General features: G+C 45.3%; 1 protein-coding gene across 2 annotated transcripts in view; it reads left to right on the top strand.

Moving 5' to 3' along the window:
- ATP6V0A4 (ATPase H+ transporting V0 subunit a4) overlaps nucleotides 1–15337 on the top strand; it is a 94785-nt gene extending 79448 nt beyond the window's left edge. For both annotated transcript variants that reach the window (XM_043589677.1, XM_043589678.1), the window contains 4 exons: nucleotides 6192–6320; nucleotides 9992–10109; nucleotides 13274–13445; nucleotides 14913–15337. In XM_043589677.1, the coding sequence (XP_043445612.1) occupies nucleotides 6192–6320; nucleotides 9992–10109; nucleotides 13274–13445; nucleotides 14913–15006 (513 nt within the window). In that variant the 3' untranslated portion in view covers nucleotides 15007–15337. The remainder of the gene's footprint in view (nucleotides 1–6191; nucleotides 6321–9991; nucleotides 10110–13273; nucleotides 13446–14912) is intronic.
- Nucleotides 15338–16440: the final 1103 nt, after the last annotated feature.

Raw genomic sequence — 16440 nt, 5'->3', positions numbered from 1 at the left:
TATACACTAGTAATGAAGCAACAGAAAAACAAATAAAGAAACTGATCCCATTCTCAATTGCACCAAGAATCATGAAATACCTAGGAATAAACCTAGCCAAAGATATAAAAGATCTGTATGCTGAAAACTATAGAAAGCTTATGAAGGAAATTGAAGAAGATACAAAGAAATGGAAAAACATTCCGTGTTCATGGATTGGAAGAATAAATATTGTTAAAATGTCAATACCACCCAAAGCAATCTACACATTCAGTGCCATCCCAGTCAAAATTGCACCAGCATTCTTCTCGAAGCTCAAAGAAGCAATCCTAAAATTTGTATGGAACCACAAAAGACTCCGAATAGCCCAAGTAATTTTGAAGAAGAAGACCAAAGCAGGAGGCATCACAATCCCAGACTTTAGCCTCTACTACACAGCTGTAAGCACCAAGACAGCATGGTATTGGCACAAAAACAGACACACAGACCAATGTAATAGAATAGAGACTCCAGAATTGGACCCACAAACGTATGGCCAACTAATCTTTGACAAAGCAGGAAAGAATATCCAATGGAAAAAAGACAGTCTCTTTAACAAATGGTGATGGGAGAACTGGAGAGCAACATGCGGAAGAATGAAAGTAGAGCACTTTCTTACACCATTCACAAAAATAAACTCAAAATGGATAAAGGACCTGAACGTGAGACAAGAAACCATCAAGAGTCTAGAGCAGAAAGCAGGAAAAAGCCTCTCTGACCTCAGCCGCAGCAATTTCTTACTTGACACATCCCCAATAGTTCATTGGGGCCTCATGAACATAAAAATCTTCTGCACTGCAAAGGAAACAATCAGCAAAACTAAAAGGCAACTGACGGAATGGGAAAAGATATTTGCAAATGACACATCGGACAAAGGGCTAGTATCCAAAATCTATAAAGAACTCACCAAACTCCATGCCCAAAAAACAAATAATCCATGAAGAAATGGGCAGAAGACATGAATAGACACTTCTCTAAAGAAGACATCCAGATGGCCAACAGGCACTTGAAAAGATGCTCAATGTAACTCCTGATCAGGGAAATACAAATCAAAACCACACTGAAATATCACTTCACGCCAGTCAGAGTGGCTAAAATGAACAAATCAAGAGGCTGTAGATACTGTAGATACTGGAGAGGATGTGGAGAAATGGGAACCCTGTTGCGCTGCTGGTGGGAATGCAAACTGGTGCAGCCGCTCTGGAAAACAGTGTGGAGGTTCCTCAAAAAATTAAAAATAGATCTACCCTATGACCCAGCAATAGCACTGCCAGGAATTTCCCCTAGGGATATAGGAGTGCTGATGCATAGGGTCGCTTGCACCCCAATGTTTATAGCAGCAATTTCAACAATAGCCACATTATGGAAAGACCCTAAATGTCCATCAACTGATGAATGGATAAAGAATTGTGGTTTATATACACAATGGAATACTACTTGGCAATGAGAACGAATGAAATATGGCCTTTTGTAGCAATGTGGATGGAACTGGAGAGTGTTATGTTAAGTGAAATAAGTCATATAGATAAAGACAGATACCATATGTTTTCACTCTTATGTGGATCCTGAGAAATTTAACAGAAGACCATGGGGGAGGGGAAGGGGGAAAAAAGTTAGGGAGGGAGGCAAACCGTAAAAGACTCTTAAATACTAAGAATAAACTGAGGGTTGACGGGGGGTGCAAGGGAGGGGAATGTGGGTGATGGGCATTGAGGAGGGCACCTGTTGGGATGAGCACTGGGTGTTCTATGGAAACCAATTTGACAATGAATTTCATAATAAAAAAATAAACAAGCCTATTTTGTTTAATATAAGTATTGTTACCTTGGCTTTCTTTTCACTTCCATTTGTGTGATAAATATTTTTCACTCTTCACTTTCAATCTGCATGTGGCTTTAGGTCTGAAGTGGGTCTCTTCTAGGCAGCATGGAGATGGGTCTTGTTTTTTTTATCCATTCCGTCACCCTATATCTCTTGATTGGAGTGTTTAGTCCATTTACATTCGATGTAATTATTGATAGGTACATACTTATTGCCATTTTGTTAGTTGTTTTGTGGTTGTTTTTGTAATTCTCTGTTCCTTTCTTCTCTTGCTCTCTTCTCTCACAATTTGGTGGGTTTCTTTAGTGATATGATATAATTGGATTCCCCTTTCTTTATATTTTGCATATGTGTTACCAGTTTTTGGTGTGTGGTTACCCTTACATTTATATATAACATCTTATGTATATAGCAGTCCATATGAAATTGATGGTCACTTAAGTTTGAATCCATTCATAAAGCACTAAACTTTTACTCTTCTCCGTTCCTCATGTTTCAGTTATGTGGTGTCTTACTTTACCTCCTTTTACTTACTGAACATCTTGACTCGTTTTTATAGATGTACTTAATTTTACTGCTTTTATGCTTCTTTTCTTACTCTTTATTACAATCTTTCATTTCTACTCAAAGAGCCCCTTTTAACATTTTTGTAGGGCTGTTTGAGTAGTGGTGAATGTCTTTAACCCTCATTTGGGAAACTTTTTATCTCTTCTATTCTGAATGATAGACTTGCTGGACAGAGTATTCTTTGTTGCAGGTTTTTTTTCTTTCAGCATTTTGAATATATCATGTCACTCCCTTCTGGCCTGCAAAGTTTATTCTAAAAAGTCCACTGATAGCCCTATGGGGTTTCCCTTGTATATAACTGTTTTTTTTTCTCTTGCTTCTTTTAAAATTCTCTCTTGATTCCTACTGTTTGCCATTTTAATTACCATTTGTGATGTGAACCTCCTTGGGTTGATTTTGTTGGGGGATCTCTGTGCCTTCTGGATCTGGATTCCTGTTTCCTTCCCCAGATTCAGGAAGTTTTCAGCTATTGTATCTTCAAGTAAAATTTCTGCCTCCATTTTTTTTTTTCTTTCTTCTTCTTTTGGGACCCTTACAATGCAAATGTTATTACACTCGATGGTGTCATTGAGTTCCCTTAATCTATTCTCATTTATTATTATTATTCTTTTTTCTTTCTTTTTTCTGCTTGATTGCTTCCCATCACTCTGTCCTCCAGGTCATTGACTCATTCTTATGCTTCCACTAGCCTACTATGTATTCCTTCTAGTGTATTTTTAATCTCAGTGATTGAGTTATTCATCTCTGATTGGTTCTTTTTCATGTTTTCTGTTTCCTTGTTGAGAGTCTCACTGAGGTCCTCCACTCTTTTCCCAAGTCCAGTGAGTATCTTTATGACCATTACTTTAAATTCTCTATCAGTCATATTACTTATCTCTCTTTTGCTTAGCTCTCTTGATGTGATTTTGTTCTATTTCATTTGGGACATATTATTCTGTCTCCTCGTTTTGTCTCACTCTCTGTGTCTATGTGTTAGGAATGTCAGCCATGTCTTCTGCTCTTGAAAGTAGTGCAATGTCCCCTGTTCTCTAGGATCTTGTGCTTCAGGGATATTTCCTATGCGTATTGTGTTTGCCCTACTTTTGTGGCTGAGCTTCTTCAGTCCAGTTCTTCTGCAAGTCCAGTCATCTGCAATGACTCTCTTTACCTGTTGTGGGCAGGGTTTGGTCCCTGTGGCCAGTCTGGGACCACCTTGGGCTTGAGGTGGTTCACACCAGGCATTTGGCAGAGATGCAGTGGCACTGAACTTCAGGACACTTTCCCTGTGTTGTCCCTTGGAAGCTTTTGTTGGTGGGCAGGGCCTGCAGTTAGGCCCGATATCTGCCCCCAGCCCACTGCTGGGGCCACACTTGAACAGGTTTGTGTGATTATCTCCCCCTTTACCCAGGGCAAGAATCACTTTGGGATGGTGCTAGCCTCTCTGGGGGCTGCTTGCACACTGCCATGCTTGTGGTGCTGCTTTAGATGGACTTCTGCCAGGGGTGGGTTGGAGTTGTGGTCCACAGAAAAGCATGCAGAGGCATTGGTGGGGTGGGGTTGCTGTTAACAAGGTAGATGGAGAGTGTTCACTGGCTGGACTGGTTCCTGCAGGTGTCTGTGTACCTAGGCTAGGGGATGGGGAGGGAAATGGCTATGCCAGCTTTTTGTTCATGGAGAAGTCTCTTAAAGGTCTCTGCCCCTCCAGCACAAGTTCTGAGTTTAATAAGTAAATCTCCTTCCCTTATATCCCTATTTTTCAAACTGAGGCTTCTCTGTTGTATCTCAGCAGGTCTGTTTGTTATGCTGTTTCTTTCAGGGTGGGGACTCAGTTTGCTGTCACCTCCTGACTTTCCTTGGGCAGAGCCTGCTGAGTTTTACAGTTCTAGGTGTCAAGCCCCACTGATTATAAGAACTTGTTATGTTATGCCCCTCTGTTTTTCAGAGCCAAATGATATGAGGATTTGTCCTCCCAGTGTGGGTCCCCCAGGCGTGGGGTGCCTGGTGTGGGGTCTGCTCCTCTCCCTTCTCCATGCCTGTGTGTCCCTCCCTCCTGTAGACAGTATCATAGGTCAGTTTGTTTCCCAACCTCATCTTTGTTCTTCCTACCTTTTTCTGATGCGGCCTCTTCTCTACTTTTAGCTGTGGAGGTTCTGTTGTTCTGCCAGTCTTTGGGTTGTTTTCTGGGTTCTTTACACTGATGTGGGTGTTATTTAGGAGTGTCCATGGGATGAGGTGAGCTTAGGACCCTCCTATTCTGCCATCTTCCCTGAAAGTCCTCGACCTGTTTCTAGTTTTAGTGACTACAGATAATCTGTAAATATCCTTGTGCATATCTTTGGGCACATGTGTTTTTAGAAAGTTGTCAGTAACTAAATTTAAAATTGAGTTGTGCATTTTATTTCACTGGGCACTCTGCTCAAACATTGTGGGGTATTTAGTAAAGTGGGGAAGATGGGCACTAGGATTCACAAAGTCCAGTATCATGTTTCTATAAAATTATTCATCTTCATTTTAATCAATTCTAGGATAATGACCAGAAAGGGCTAGAGTTTAGGGATGGATATGTTTAGGAGTCTGTTGGCTTGATTTATAACTCTTAAATATTTAAATATATGGCATATGGACTTCCATTTTTACCTTTGCCCATGGCTCTGTAAATAGTAAGTGCAGAACCACTAAAGAAAGAAAGGCAAAGACATCTTAATGCCTAATTTGCAATACCACCCCCCTCCCCCCATGAAATCATTCTAGGAAACACTTTGGACATGGGACATTAAGTTTCACAGTGACTTGAAAGAGATCTTCTATTCAGACCTAGGGATAAAACTAGGCCAAATTACATGCTAATTATACCTAGATTTTCTTTCTTTGAATTTTTTTCTTAGCTATTTTTATAAAGTGATATTTTTATTTTTAAAACATATTAGTATTGAAAAAGTCATTGTCTTAGTCCTTTTCGGCTGCTATAACAAAGTACCGCAGACTGGGTAGCTTATAAACAACAAATTTATTGCTTAGTGCTGGAGGCTGTGAAGTCTAAGATGAAAGGCTGCAGCATATTCATTGTGGTGAGCCCCCCCACCTTCCTGGTCCTTAGCCACGTTCTCATTGTGTCCTGACATGGTGGAAGGGGTGAGAGTTGTGTGGGGACTCCTTTCTAACGGCACTAGTCTCGTTCATGAGGGCTCCATCCTCGTGACCTAAGTACCTCCCAAGGGCCTCACCTTTGACTACTATCATCTGTGGGGTTTAGGATTTCAACATATGAATTAGGGAGGGGATACAAAATATTCAGACCATAGCAGTCACTAATCTCCCCTAATTTTGCCTATAGAAATCTGGCTGTTCAGGTCGGTCACAAGATTATGTCAAAGGTACCAATGGACAATTTTATGACAATGCATATTATTTTTCAACAATAAAAGGTACTCTTGTATGTGCACTGGTTTACTGTAAAGACGGATTAATTTGGCACATTCTGGAGCACCATGGAGAAGAGGGCATACTCAGGAATCAGATTGCCTGAGTTTGAGTCCTAGCTCTGCCACTAACTAGCCTTACAAGCTGTATGATCTTGAGTACATTTCTTAACCTTCCTGTGCTGTCATCTCCTTCTCAGAAGAGTAAGGTGATAATTGTGTGTATCTGAAAACATTGTTACAAAGGCTAAACGAAGTGATATAGAGAGAGTTTAGAAGTGTCTGGTGCATAGTTAATATTTGGCAACAGCCTTTATTTTATGTAGAATTGTTGTAATTCTAGTTCTAAGGGTGAATTTAGTGCTTCATTTTCTTCCTTGCTGACAGCTGCAGGCATCCATGATCCAAGAAGATGCCACTGAGGACATTGAAGGTGACAACTCCAGCCCTTCCATGAGCACAGGTCAGAGGGCTTCTGCAGGTGGCCACGGGGCTCAGGATGACCATGAAGAAGAGGTATGTGGGATTCAACACCCAACAAAGATTTCCCAGTTTGTACAGATTCTAGATGTGGGATCTCACCAAGGGTGATGGCCAAATGTTTAACAGCCAGTAAGTAGGGCATGGGCACCAGCTCACCTGAAAGCACTTAGGCAGTAGATCTGGGAGGGTCAGGGAGACCCTGCTGGTGGCAGTCCTGTAGTTGCAAAGTCATGGGAAGTTGGGGTGGTCCCAAAGGAGGGGGAGTGCATCTAGGATCAGAACAACAGCTACTCACCAGCCAATCTAGGAGTGTTTTAATATTTTAACCCAGTTACTGCTGTATCTGTGAGTGTGGGGTGAATATCAGCCTTCAGATTTACTGACAGAGAAGGTCGTCAGTGCTAGTCTGTCCTCCTTTTTTTTTTTTTTAAAGTGTATTCATTTATTTTGAGAGTGAGCGAGCAAGTGTGAGTTGTGGGAGAGGGTCAGAGAAAGTGGAAGAGAGAGAATCCCAGGCAGGTTCCACGCTGTCAGTACAGAGGCTGAGGAGGGGCTCGATCCCATGAACTGTGAGATCATGATCTGAGCCGAAATCAAAGAGTCAGACGCTTAACCAACTGAGCTGCCCAGGCGCCCTGCTAGTGAGGCCTCCTTGACTCAGAATTATACCCCTGGGAGTCAGCTATGTTTATTATGAGGTGCCCAGTCAGTACCCCTCACACCATGAGAGCAGAGCCCGAATCTAGCCCGACTGAAGAAGTAAAAGGCAGGCTGTTTATTCTCAGCCCGCCTCCCCAGCAGAAGCACGCCCAGCTGCTGTCCCCTCTTTGTTCTCCTGTCTCAACCCAACCCTGGCTCTGCTGAGACTTTGCTGACCTATCTTTGTAACGTTATCTGCCTCTCCTGTGAATTCAGGAATTGCTTTGTTCCCTCCTCCCTCCCTGCGCCTTTCTGTCCAAGAGCAGCCACTCCCCCTCAGGAATGTGCCACATTTTCCCAGCTGAAGGCAGGTGGCTGTTTTTATATTACCACCGAAGTATCCCATAAGCCTGAACGGGCTGGGGGCTTTAACTGGAGCTCTGTTCTAATCCTGGAGTGGGGACGGAGCTCTGTTCTAATCCTGGAGTGGGGACGGGGTTCCTGTGAAGCCTGAGAGATGCTATAAGAAGTTCCATTTGTGGTGTTAATTACTTAAAAAAAAATTCATTTAAACTAATGGATAGTCAATTAGAAATAATGAAAAATCTGGATCAAGTTTTTCCGACAAGATTCCAGGTACAGAAAGTAACCCATATTAGTGGCTATTAATATTACTAAGCCTGCCAGACCTGCGGGGATGTTTTAGAATCCAGCCCACACATCATCTGACTCATCCAGTCGCAGCCCGTCCAGTACAACCTCTCTCGTCTGTTCTTCCCATGCCCTCAATATTTACCCTCTCGGTGTTCATCTTCTGCCTCTGCCATGTACTGGCTGCCCTTGTTTGGGCAACTTGAGGCTCCATTTGTAGGTCCCTTCCCCCAAGTACAATCATGTGTGGATCGTCCATTGCCAAGCATATATACAGGCTTGGCTCTTTTGTCCCCTCAGGGTCCTCTCTGACCTCTGTCTACAACAGGTGTTGGCCAAACTCTGGGTCAAGGTCTGCAGACTGCCAAGTCTGCCCAAGACTTCCGACACTAGCCACAGGTTTGGGGGCCCCCCAGGACCACCCTCTCTTCAGACCAGTCAGTTACAAATTCAGGGTCCCCTCAGATTCCCTCAGGGTTGGTGATTTATAGAACGACTTACAGAATTCAATGAAGTTTAACCCTTACTTACAGTTAGGCTTTTACTGTAGCTCAAATATACAGATCAGAAGCAGCCGGAGGAAGAGGCCCGTAGACAGAATCTGACGCTGGGAGGGTTCCAAATTCCAGAATTCTGTGTCCTTAGAGAGACATTAGTCTCCCGGCCTCAACATGTGGCGGTGTGCACACAGCATTGCCAGCCCAGGAAGCTCACCGGAGCTCCAGCATCCAAAGCTCTATTGGGGTTTCATTATGTAGGCGTGCAACTCAGTGGTTGTGCTCACTCTCCAACTCCATCCTCTCCCTGGAGGCTGGGCTGGTAACACATGGCTCCAAGTCTCAACCCTCCAACCACAGGAACCGTCCGATGTGGTCCCAGGGGCTCACCGTGAAGAACACAGACAGTTCTTTCAGGTGGGAGACGTCAGGAGTTTAGAGGTTCCCTCCCTGGAGCCAGGACAAAGCCAGCCCTCTCCTTGGGTGGGGTTTGTTCTTCACCACTCATTCCTCCGTTCCCTTGCCTCTCTCCCCTCTCTGCCCTTCCCTGCCCTTCACCTCCTCCCAGCTGTTTTCATTGCTGAGTCAGAGGCATTGACTCCTGTCTCCTCTCCAGAGCTCCTGACATGGTTGACCGCACCCTCCATGCCTTCCTCGGTATTTCTCTATCCTTGGCCGCAGCCCTGTGACTCCTTCTGGGACTCTGACCTCTTCTTTCCATCATCCATGTCTTTCTTTCTCACCTCCAGATGAACTTTTCCCAGGCTGGGAGCTCTGTGATCTTTCCCTCGTGTGTCTTCCTGGTCCCCTTACCTCCCACAGGTGAGTCCTAGGTGTTCACTTCCAGCCCGGACTGTTCTTCTGAACCTGTTCTTCCTCTGTCACTGTGTGCTGAGAGATTCTACTTGTGTGGCCAGCTGTCACCTAAGACACAACACACCTGAACCTATCACTAATGTCCTTCTCCAATTTATCCATTTCTGTCAATGCCATTCTTTTAGCCCCTCGGACTCAAGACCCTCAGAGCCCTGTATGACCCTGGCCCCTGCTGGGTCAGAGGCCCTTTTTCTGCATTCCCACAGTACTGCTGAGTCTTGATTATTGCACTTTTCCATGCACCCTGTCCCCACCACGCTGCGAGCCACCTGAGGGCCAGGATGGTGCCAGTCACACTGTTCCCCTGACAGCATCAGAGTGCGTGAAGGGAACAGCATGCTCTTGCTGTGTGTGTGCTGTTTCTTCCCCTTCATCTCTAGATTAGTGAGCTAGTCAACAAACAGGCTTTTTTGCTTATAAGGCTCTGCCTTTGCTAGTCCATTTTGTCACCAGATTAATCATCCTCCCAAGACTTCTTTATTCCCCCTCCCCACCCCAGCCACTTTTCATTCAGATGCTGTTTATGGTTGCTCATTGACTCCAACTTATTTTCCCAACTCTGTTCTTTACTGAAACTTCAGCACCTGGGGGCTCCTTTCTAGTCCTCACCAAACAAGCACCTACTTCCAGCCAAATTGTTTCCCGCCCAGAACTTGCCTTCCTGATGTTCCCAAGCACCCACCTTTTCCTCACCGAGAGTCATTTTCTTCACCAGGAATGATCTTGCTTATCTTTTACTTCCAGATGCCTCCCCAGCCTTCCCGGCCCAGCACAGACCTCACCTCCTGTGACAACTTACCGACCGGTCTCTCTTCTTTGAACTTCTTTCAGCTACTTCTGGGAAATGTTCCTGCACACACACTGTACCCTACTTTGCGCTGCTAACTCTCTCTCTACGAGCATATTAATATTTGTTTTCCCCTAGTTCGACTGGAAGTGCCTTAAGAGCGGAGCACATGTTTTATTCATCGGTGTATCATTAGTAAGACCTTTCATGGAGAAAATACTTAATGAAATAGAATAAAAAATTCTCTCTTTCAGTTCAACTTTGGAGACATCTTTGTGCATCAAGCCATCCACACGATCGAGTACTGCCTGGGCTGCATTTCAAACACAGCCTCTTACCTCCGGCTCTGGGCCCTCAGCCTGGCTCATGCACGTGAGTGAGCTGCCCTCGGGGTCACGATCAGATCTCCCCTGGGAAACAGAAGCAAAGCGCTTGTTTGGAGAAGTGCCTTCTCTGGGTTATTTACGGCATGTTTGTCCAAAGAATGGTTGTTTTTTCTTAGGAAGAAGTGACTTTTTCTGTAGGTCTGACTTTATGTTACTGGAGTAGTTAGCCTCTGTGTCAGTTTCCTGTTGCTGCTATAACAAATTGCCCCATTTAGCAGCTCAAAACAAATGCAAATATACTGTCTTACAGTTCAGGAGTTGTAGAACCAAGATGTCAGCAGGGCTGGGTTCTTTCTAGAAGCTCTAGGGGGGAATCCATTTCCCTGCCATTTCTATTTTTAGAGGCCACCTGCATTTCTTGGCTCTTGGGCTCATCAGTCTGATTCCTGCTTCATTCATCATGTCCCTATTTTCTCTGGCTCTGACTCCTTTGGTTTCTTCTTCTAAGGACCATGTGGTTACCTTGGGCCTACCTGGATAATCCAGGATGATCTCCTTATCTCAGCACCCCTTCACTTTAATCCTGTCTGCTTAATCCATTCCTTTTTTTTTTTTTTAAGTTTATTTATTTAGAGAGAGAGAGAAAGAGAGGACACATAAGAGCATGAGTTGAGGTGGGGGGCAGAGAGAGAGGGGGAGAGAGGATCCCAAGCAGTCTCCACGCTATCAGTGCAGAGCCCAACTTGGGGCTCGAACTCATGAACTGTCAGATCATGACGTAAGCCGAAATCAAGAGTCAGGTGCTTAACTGGCTGAGCCATCCAAGTGCCCTCTGCTTAATCCATTCTTAATCCCTTTTTGCCATATAGCTTTTTCTTAAGATTAGAACATGGCCATCTTTGGGGGGTTCACTTTGAGAGAAGGCCTGCCTTGATTGTGAGCATTGGTGGGAAGTAGGCCAGTTGGCTGACCCTTGAGCTGCACCCACCCCCCCCACCAGGGGTACTCACCACCTCACAGGGTCATGCTAAGCCCAATTTTGGTCATGATTCCATCCCCAGGGGTTACTTAAGTCTGGAATCCTAACTCATCAAGTTACTTTATAAGATCCTTCTTGATCCCTGCCTGATTTTCCAGTCTTGTCCCTTGGTATTGCCCTCAATGCCCCACCAGCCCCTGGTACCCACCCATTTCATAGGCAGTGGCCACCAGGACCTGCACTGAGGCTCCTGAGGCTGCCACATGCTCTGGGCCCCTCCGTGTTGGCCCTGCAGCCCCCTCTCTTGAAATCTTCCTTTCTTCCTTAGCTTTCTCCTCACCTGATTTCTAATTCCTCCTTCAGAGCTCACTCAAATGGCACCTCCCCTGGGAATCTTTCTCCCTGATCCCCAGTCTGGCAGGTGCCCTTTCCCTGGGTTCTGGGAGTGCCCCCTCCTAACACTGATTGCAGTTCAGTCCTGATTGGTCTGTCTCCCTACTGGACTGTGAGCTCCTGAAAGGTAACGATGCTGAGTTCCACCCCTGCGTTCCCAGCCCTGAGCACAATGTGTGGAACAGAGAGATCAGGCCAAAGTGTGTGCTAAATGGGTAGAAACCAAAGCAAGGAAAGTGAGCCTGCTTCTTGATTTTTAGCAGAAACGCAAGTACTCACTGTTAGCCTTCGTGGCTTGGGCTGTGTTCATTTCCTTACATCAACTCCCACACATACAATTTACCTGTGTGCACACAGGTGTTTGGATGCATACATCCACAAGCACCTGCCTGCGTTTGCTTGTGCATTGACATGCACTCATGTGAGGTGGTTTCCCAGGGCCCCAAAGTGGATCTCTGAGCATCGTGTGGTCAAGTGGTGTTTGATGTCAGCCTTTAGCTCTGATCCCAGATGCGGTTTGGAAGCGTCACATCACAAGAGGGCTGAGCCCAGAAGTGACAGGAGGGTGCTCTCTGACCAGTCCATGCCCATCGAAGATGCAATTTGACATCAGAAAATCCATATGGCTTATAGCTGCCTGGCACGGTCCACCCGTGGGATCTTTCTAGAACTTCCTGAGACATATAGTTCCCACGGAATATCTTCAACTCATGCTAACAAACTTGCTTGAAGAGGTGGTTTGGCAGAAAACAGATGCTGATTTAAGTCCTAGTTTCTCTTCTGCCACTTTTAGCTCAGTAATTCAGGCAAGCAGGCTAACCTGTGTGTGCCTTGGCTTTCCTGTGTGGTTCCGGTAGTGAGCCTGCTGTGTTAGTCAACCAAGGCTAGAATGTGTTGCAGTCACTACCAGCCCCGGATCTCAGCAGCTTAAACAATGGAAATGTACTTACTCTATCACATCTGTTCATCAGTGCCATGCTGAGACCTAAGTTGAGGGAGGCTGTATTTGGATACAGGCTTCAAAAATCACCCAGATGGGGGTACAAGGAGGAGGTGAGAGTGAAACACTGGAAATTAACACACTTTCCCATTGTGTTACTCCAGCAGAAAGCCAGGGCTGGGGGACAGGGCACAGCACAGGTGCAGATACTCCCCCTTGTGCCCTCACATGTCTCTCTTCTCATCGTGTCCAAATATCCACTTGCAAGTGACAGGTCTTTATCTCTCTGGGCCATGCCACTTTGACCTTTTGGCTGGGTGACTTCCAGTCTCAACCCAACAATGTAATGGTAGTATCTCCCCGAAAGGGAGAGTGTGAGCAAGCTCTCTGGTGTCTCTTCTTATAAAGGCACTAATTCCATCATGAGGGCCCCACCTTTATGACCTCGTCAACCCTTAATCACCTCCCAAAGGCCCCTTCTCCAAATACCCTCACTTTGGTGGGTAGGGATTCAACATAGGAATTGGAGGGTGGGCAGGACACAAACATGCAGTCCATATCAAATCACATTCTACGCATTCTGTTGTGTTTCGCTTCTCTGGTGTAACATTTTGTTGCTCAGATTTATTCATGTTGCTGCTGGTAGCTGTAGTTTGCTCACTTTCACTGGTGAATACTGTGCCTCCGTATGTTTGTTGTCATGACAGAAACTCCTCTATTGTGAGCACTGCCCTAGACAGTCTCATACAGGTGCCCCAGGGCACATGTGCCTGAGTTTTCTACCTGAAGAGCACAGTGTTGGGATTCTAGGGTGTGCAGACCCAGGTATATGGCATGAAAAAACCCTGCACTTGCCACATAAACTCTGTGGTTGAGAAGGTTTCTCTTGCTCTTACAGAATTGTCTGAAGTGCTCTGGACCATGGTGATGAACATTGGCCTTCGCGTGCGAGGCTGGGGAGGACTCATTGGAGTCTTTATCATTTTTGCCATATTTGCTGTTCTGACGGTAGCCATCCTTCTGATCATGGAGGGTCTCTCTGCGTTCCTGCACGCCTTGCGACTACACTGGTGAGCGTGGCTGCACTGGGGAGGCTCTGTGTGCTCTAGAGAGAGATGATGGGCCATAGGACCAGCCAGCTGAGGTCACATCCTGACCCAGTTTGAGTCACCTGTTGGCTTAATATTACATGATGAGGTGTGTGTATGTGTGTGCCTGTGTGTATGTGTATACACATATGATGGCTGCCCTAGGATTAATGTTAGTTCCCATTTACTCATTCTCTTTTGTTTTTATTATTACTTTTTAAATGTTTATTTATTTTTGAGAGAGAGAGAGTAGAGGAGGGGCAGAGAGAGAGAGAGGGATAGAGGGTCCAAAGCAGGCTCTGCGCTGACAGCAGAGAGCCCGATTCAAACTCACGAACTGTGGGATCATGACTAGAGCCAAAGTTAGATGCTTAACTGACTGAGCCACCCAGGCGCCCCTTACTTGTTCTCTTTTAAGAGTTCGTTTGTTATATCACAACTAGCTTCAAGATAAGGAACACTTCAAGTATTGGTAAGATGACAGATCTGAGATAGTCTCACAGCGGCATACTTAGTGAATCTGGGACATTAGGCCCTTGGTGCTGAGTGCAGGAACTATACCAGAAGTACAGGCTACTAACCTCTACAAAGTGGGAACAGAAGAAGGGTACCTGGAAGGAGGAAGGCACTCACAGGAGGCCCTTGACATCCGCAGATGTGTCCGGAGACTATGAGCCCTCACTAGGCTTACATATATGAAAACATTTGTTGAAGCTCCTGTTTTTCTAACAAGTCATAGGTTGTCCAAGAATTTTGAGTGTGTGCTCATACCCTTAAACCACAGAGACTGTCTTTAGCTCTCACCGATGCTTTCTACCTCCCTCTGTGCACGCTGTTCATAAAGAAAAGTTTTTACATACTCCGTGTATGGAGTGGAGGGAATCACAGCGCCCCTGCCTCAGGTTATGACATCGGCTCTCCCCATGTCCTTAAGGAAGTGAACCCTGTAACATAATCAAGCGAGAATGATCATGCGTGATGTCTGTGATGTAAGTTACGAGAACGTTAAGTCAGGGTCCTGGGTATTGTGAAATAGTGTAAGCCCCGTGGTTAAGATGAGGATGGAGAAGAAAAACCACGTGGAACCTCGTGAAGCATTCTCTCATCACTAGCTCGTGAGACAAGACTTAACAGCGAACGCTTCCCTGCTTGTGGGAGCCGTGGGGAGGGTGGCTCTGCCATGGTCTGAGAGGCTGGTGGCAGGGGCCTGGAGGAAGTGGGGTGGGATAGGAAAGGAAAAGTGTGACTGGGAGGCAAGAGAAGGATTTTTATAAGCCTCAGAGGATCCCTGTAGTGGCCACCAACCTGAGTGTCTTCCCTGGCACACCTTCCTGACCCTGTGCTTGATTTTACAAATGCCCCGCTTCTTCCCTTCCCGGCCAGCCTCTAGCTTACATGTTTTTATCTCGCTTTTTTTTTTTTTGGTTTTGCCCTCCTCCATCCCCCAAGGGTGGAGTTCCAGAACAAGTTCTATGTCGGGGCCGGTTACAAGTTTTCTCCTTTCTCCTTTAAATACATCCTGGAAGGGACATCGGAGGAATAGCGGCAGGTCCCGTGGCTACCGCATCTTCTGCCTCAGTCTCTGTGCCTGTGAAAGAAGTTCAGCTTTGTCTTCAATGTCAGCCTGTGCTAGGCGGTCAATGGATGATTGTTCTTAGCTACCTGGAGACAGGAAGCCGTGTCTATTTTACTTATAAGCCTTGGAATTTGATACGACTTAACCATGTCACAGAGGAACCGACCTCATGTGGGGTCGTCATTGTCAAAAACTGAAATGACTGAGAAACGGGGAGCACTACACTGATGTTTTCCTGCAATATTGTGAGTATTATATGCAAGAAAATAAACTTCTGGGCCATTTCCTTGTTCTTTAAGATGTCTTTGTCCAAAATTATTCTGTAATATTTAGTATTGATAGTTACAGGCCAAAGCTAAACAATAGAGTTACACAAACTAATTTAAGAGGATTATGTTTATTTTATTCTTTCATTTCCTGGTTCCTCAGACGTGTTTTTTCCTTGGCTGGGGCTAAGCTTTATAAGATTAGGAACTTTCTCATGAATCTCCACTCCAGGTGGGAAAGAAAGGGTAATGTTCCCTGGACGGAGGGCTGGCCCCATGTGGCTCTATGTGTTGTTAAACCCTGTGGAATGAAGTGTGGCAACATATCATCAGCGACTGTTTGCTGGATGCACATTGTGCTGCAGGAACTGGAGAAAGAGATTTGAAGACTCGAGAAAGTTCTGGAAAACAGCCTGCCAGACAGGAGTCTGCCAGACAGGTCTTCCCTGATACTCTCTGGGTCTGTCAGCCCTGAAGTCATTTCTAAGCCTCCTGGATTGTCAAACTCTTAAGAGCCAGTTTTGTAGAGTAAAATATGTGTCATCAACTATTTAGATAACTATTAGTAGATAACTAATCTTCAAGGTAACTAGACCAGTGGAATTAAGCATTGTTACCATTGGTACAGTGCTTTACAGTTTACAAGGCACTTTTTAAAAAAATGGTTTTAATGTTTATTTATTTTTGAGAAAGAGAGAGAGAGAGAGAGGAAGGGGCAGAGAAAGAGACACACACAGAATCTGAAGCAGGCTCCAGGCTCTGAGCCGTCAGCACAGAGCAGGATGTGAGGCCTGAACTCATAAATTGTGAGATCGTGGCCTGAGACAAGTCAGACGCTTAACCAACCGAACCATCTAGGCGCCCCTCATTTTTTTTAAAGTAAACTCTACCTCCAACGTGAGACACTCACAACCCCAAGATCCAGAATCGCATGCTCTTGTGACTGAGCCAGCCAGGCGCCTCAAGGCACTTCCTACATAGCATCTAGTTCTTAAGATTTCAGAGTATTTGACCAAATCCAAAATTGCCTTTTGGACATATCTCTGGGTTCTTCAGCTCCCTCCTGCCCTGCTTGGTAGTGGGGTTGATGGGTGAGCACGGAAGTGTCATGGCTCAGACCCGAGGAAGGTTCCAT

The sequence above is a fragment of the Prionailurus bengalensis genome, chromosome A2, assembly GCF_016509475.1.
Source record: "Prionailurus bengalensis isolate Pbe53 chromosome A2, Fcat_Pben_1.1_paternal_pri, whole genome shotgun sequence".
Taxonomy (NCBI): Eukaryota; Metazoa; Chordata; class Mammalia; order Carnivora; family Felidae; genus Prionailurus; species Prionailurus bengalensis.
This window is presented reverse-complemented; position numbering and strand designations above follow the sequence as displayed.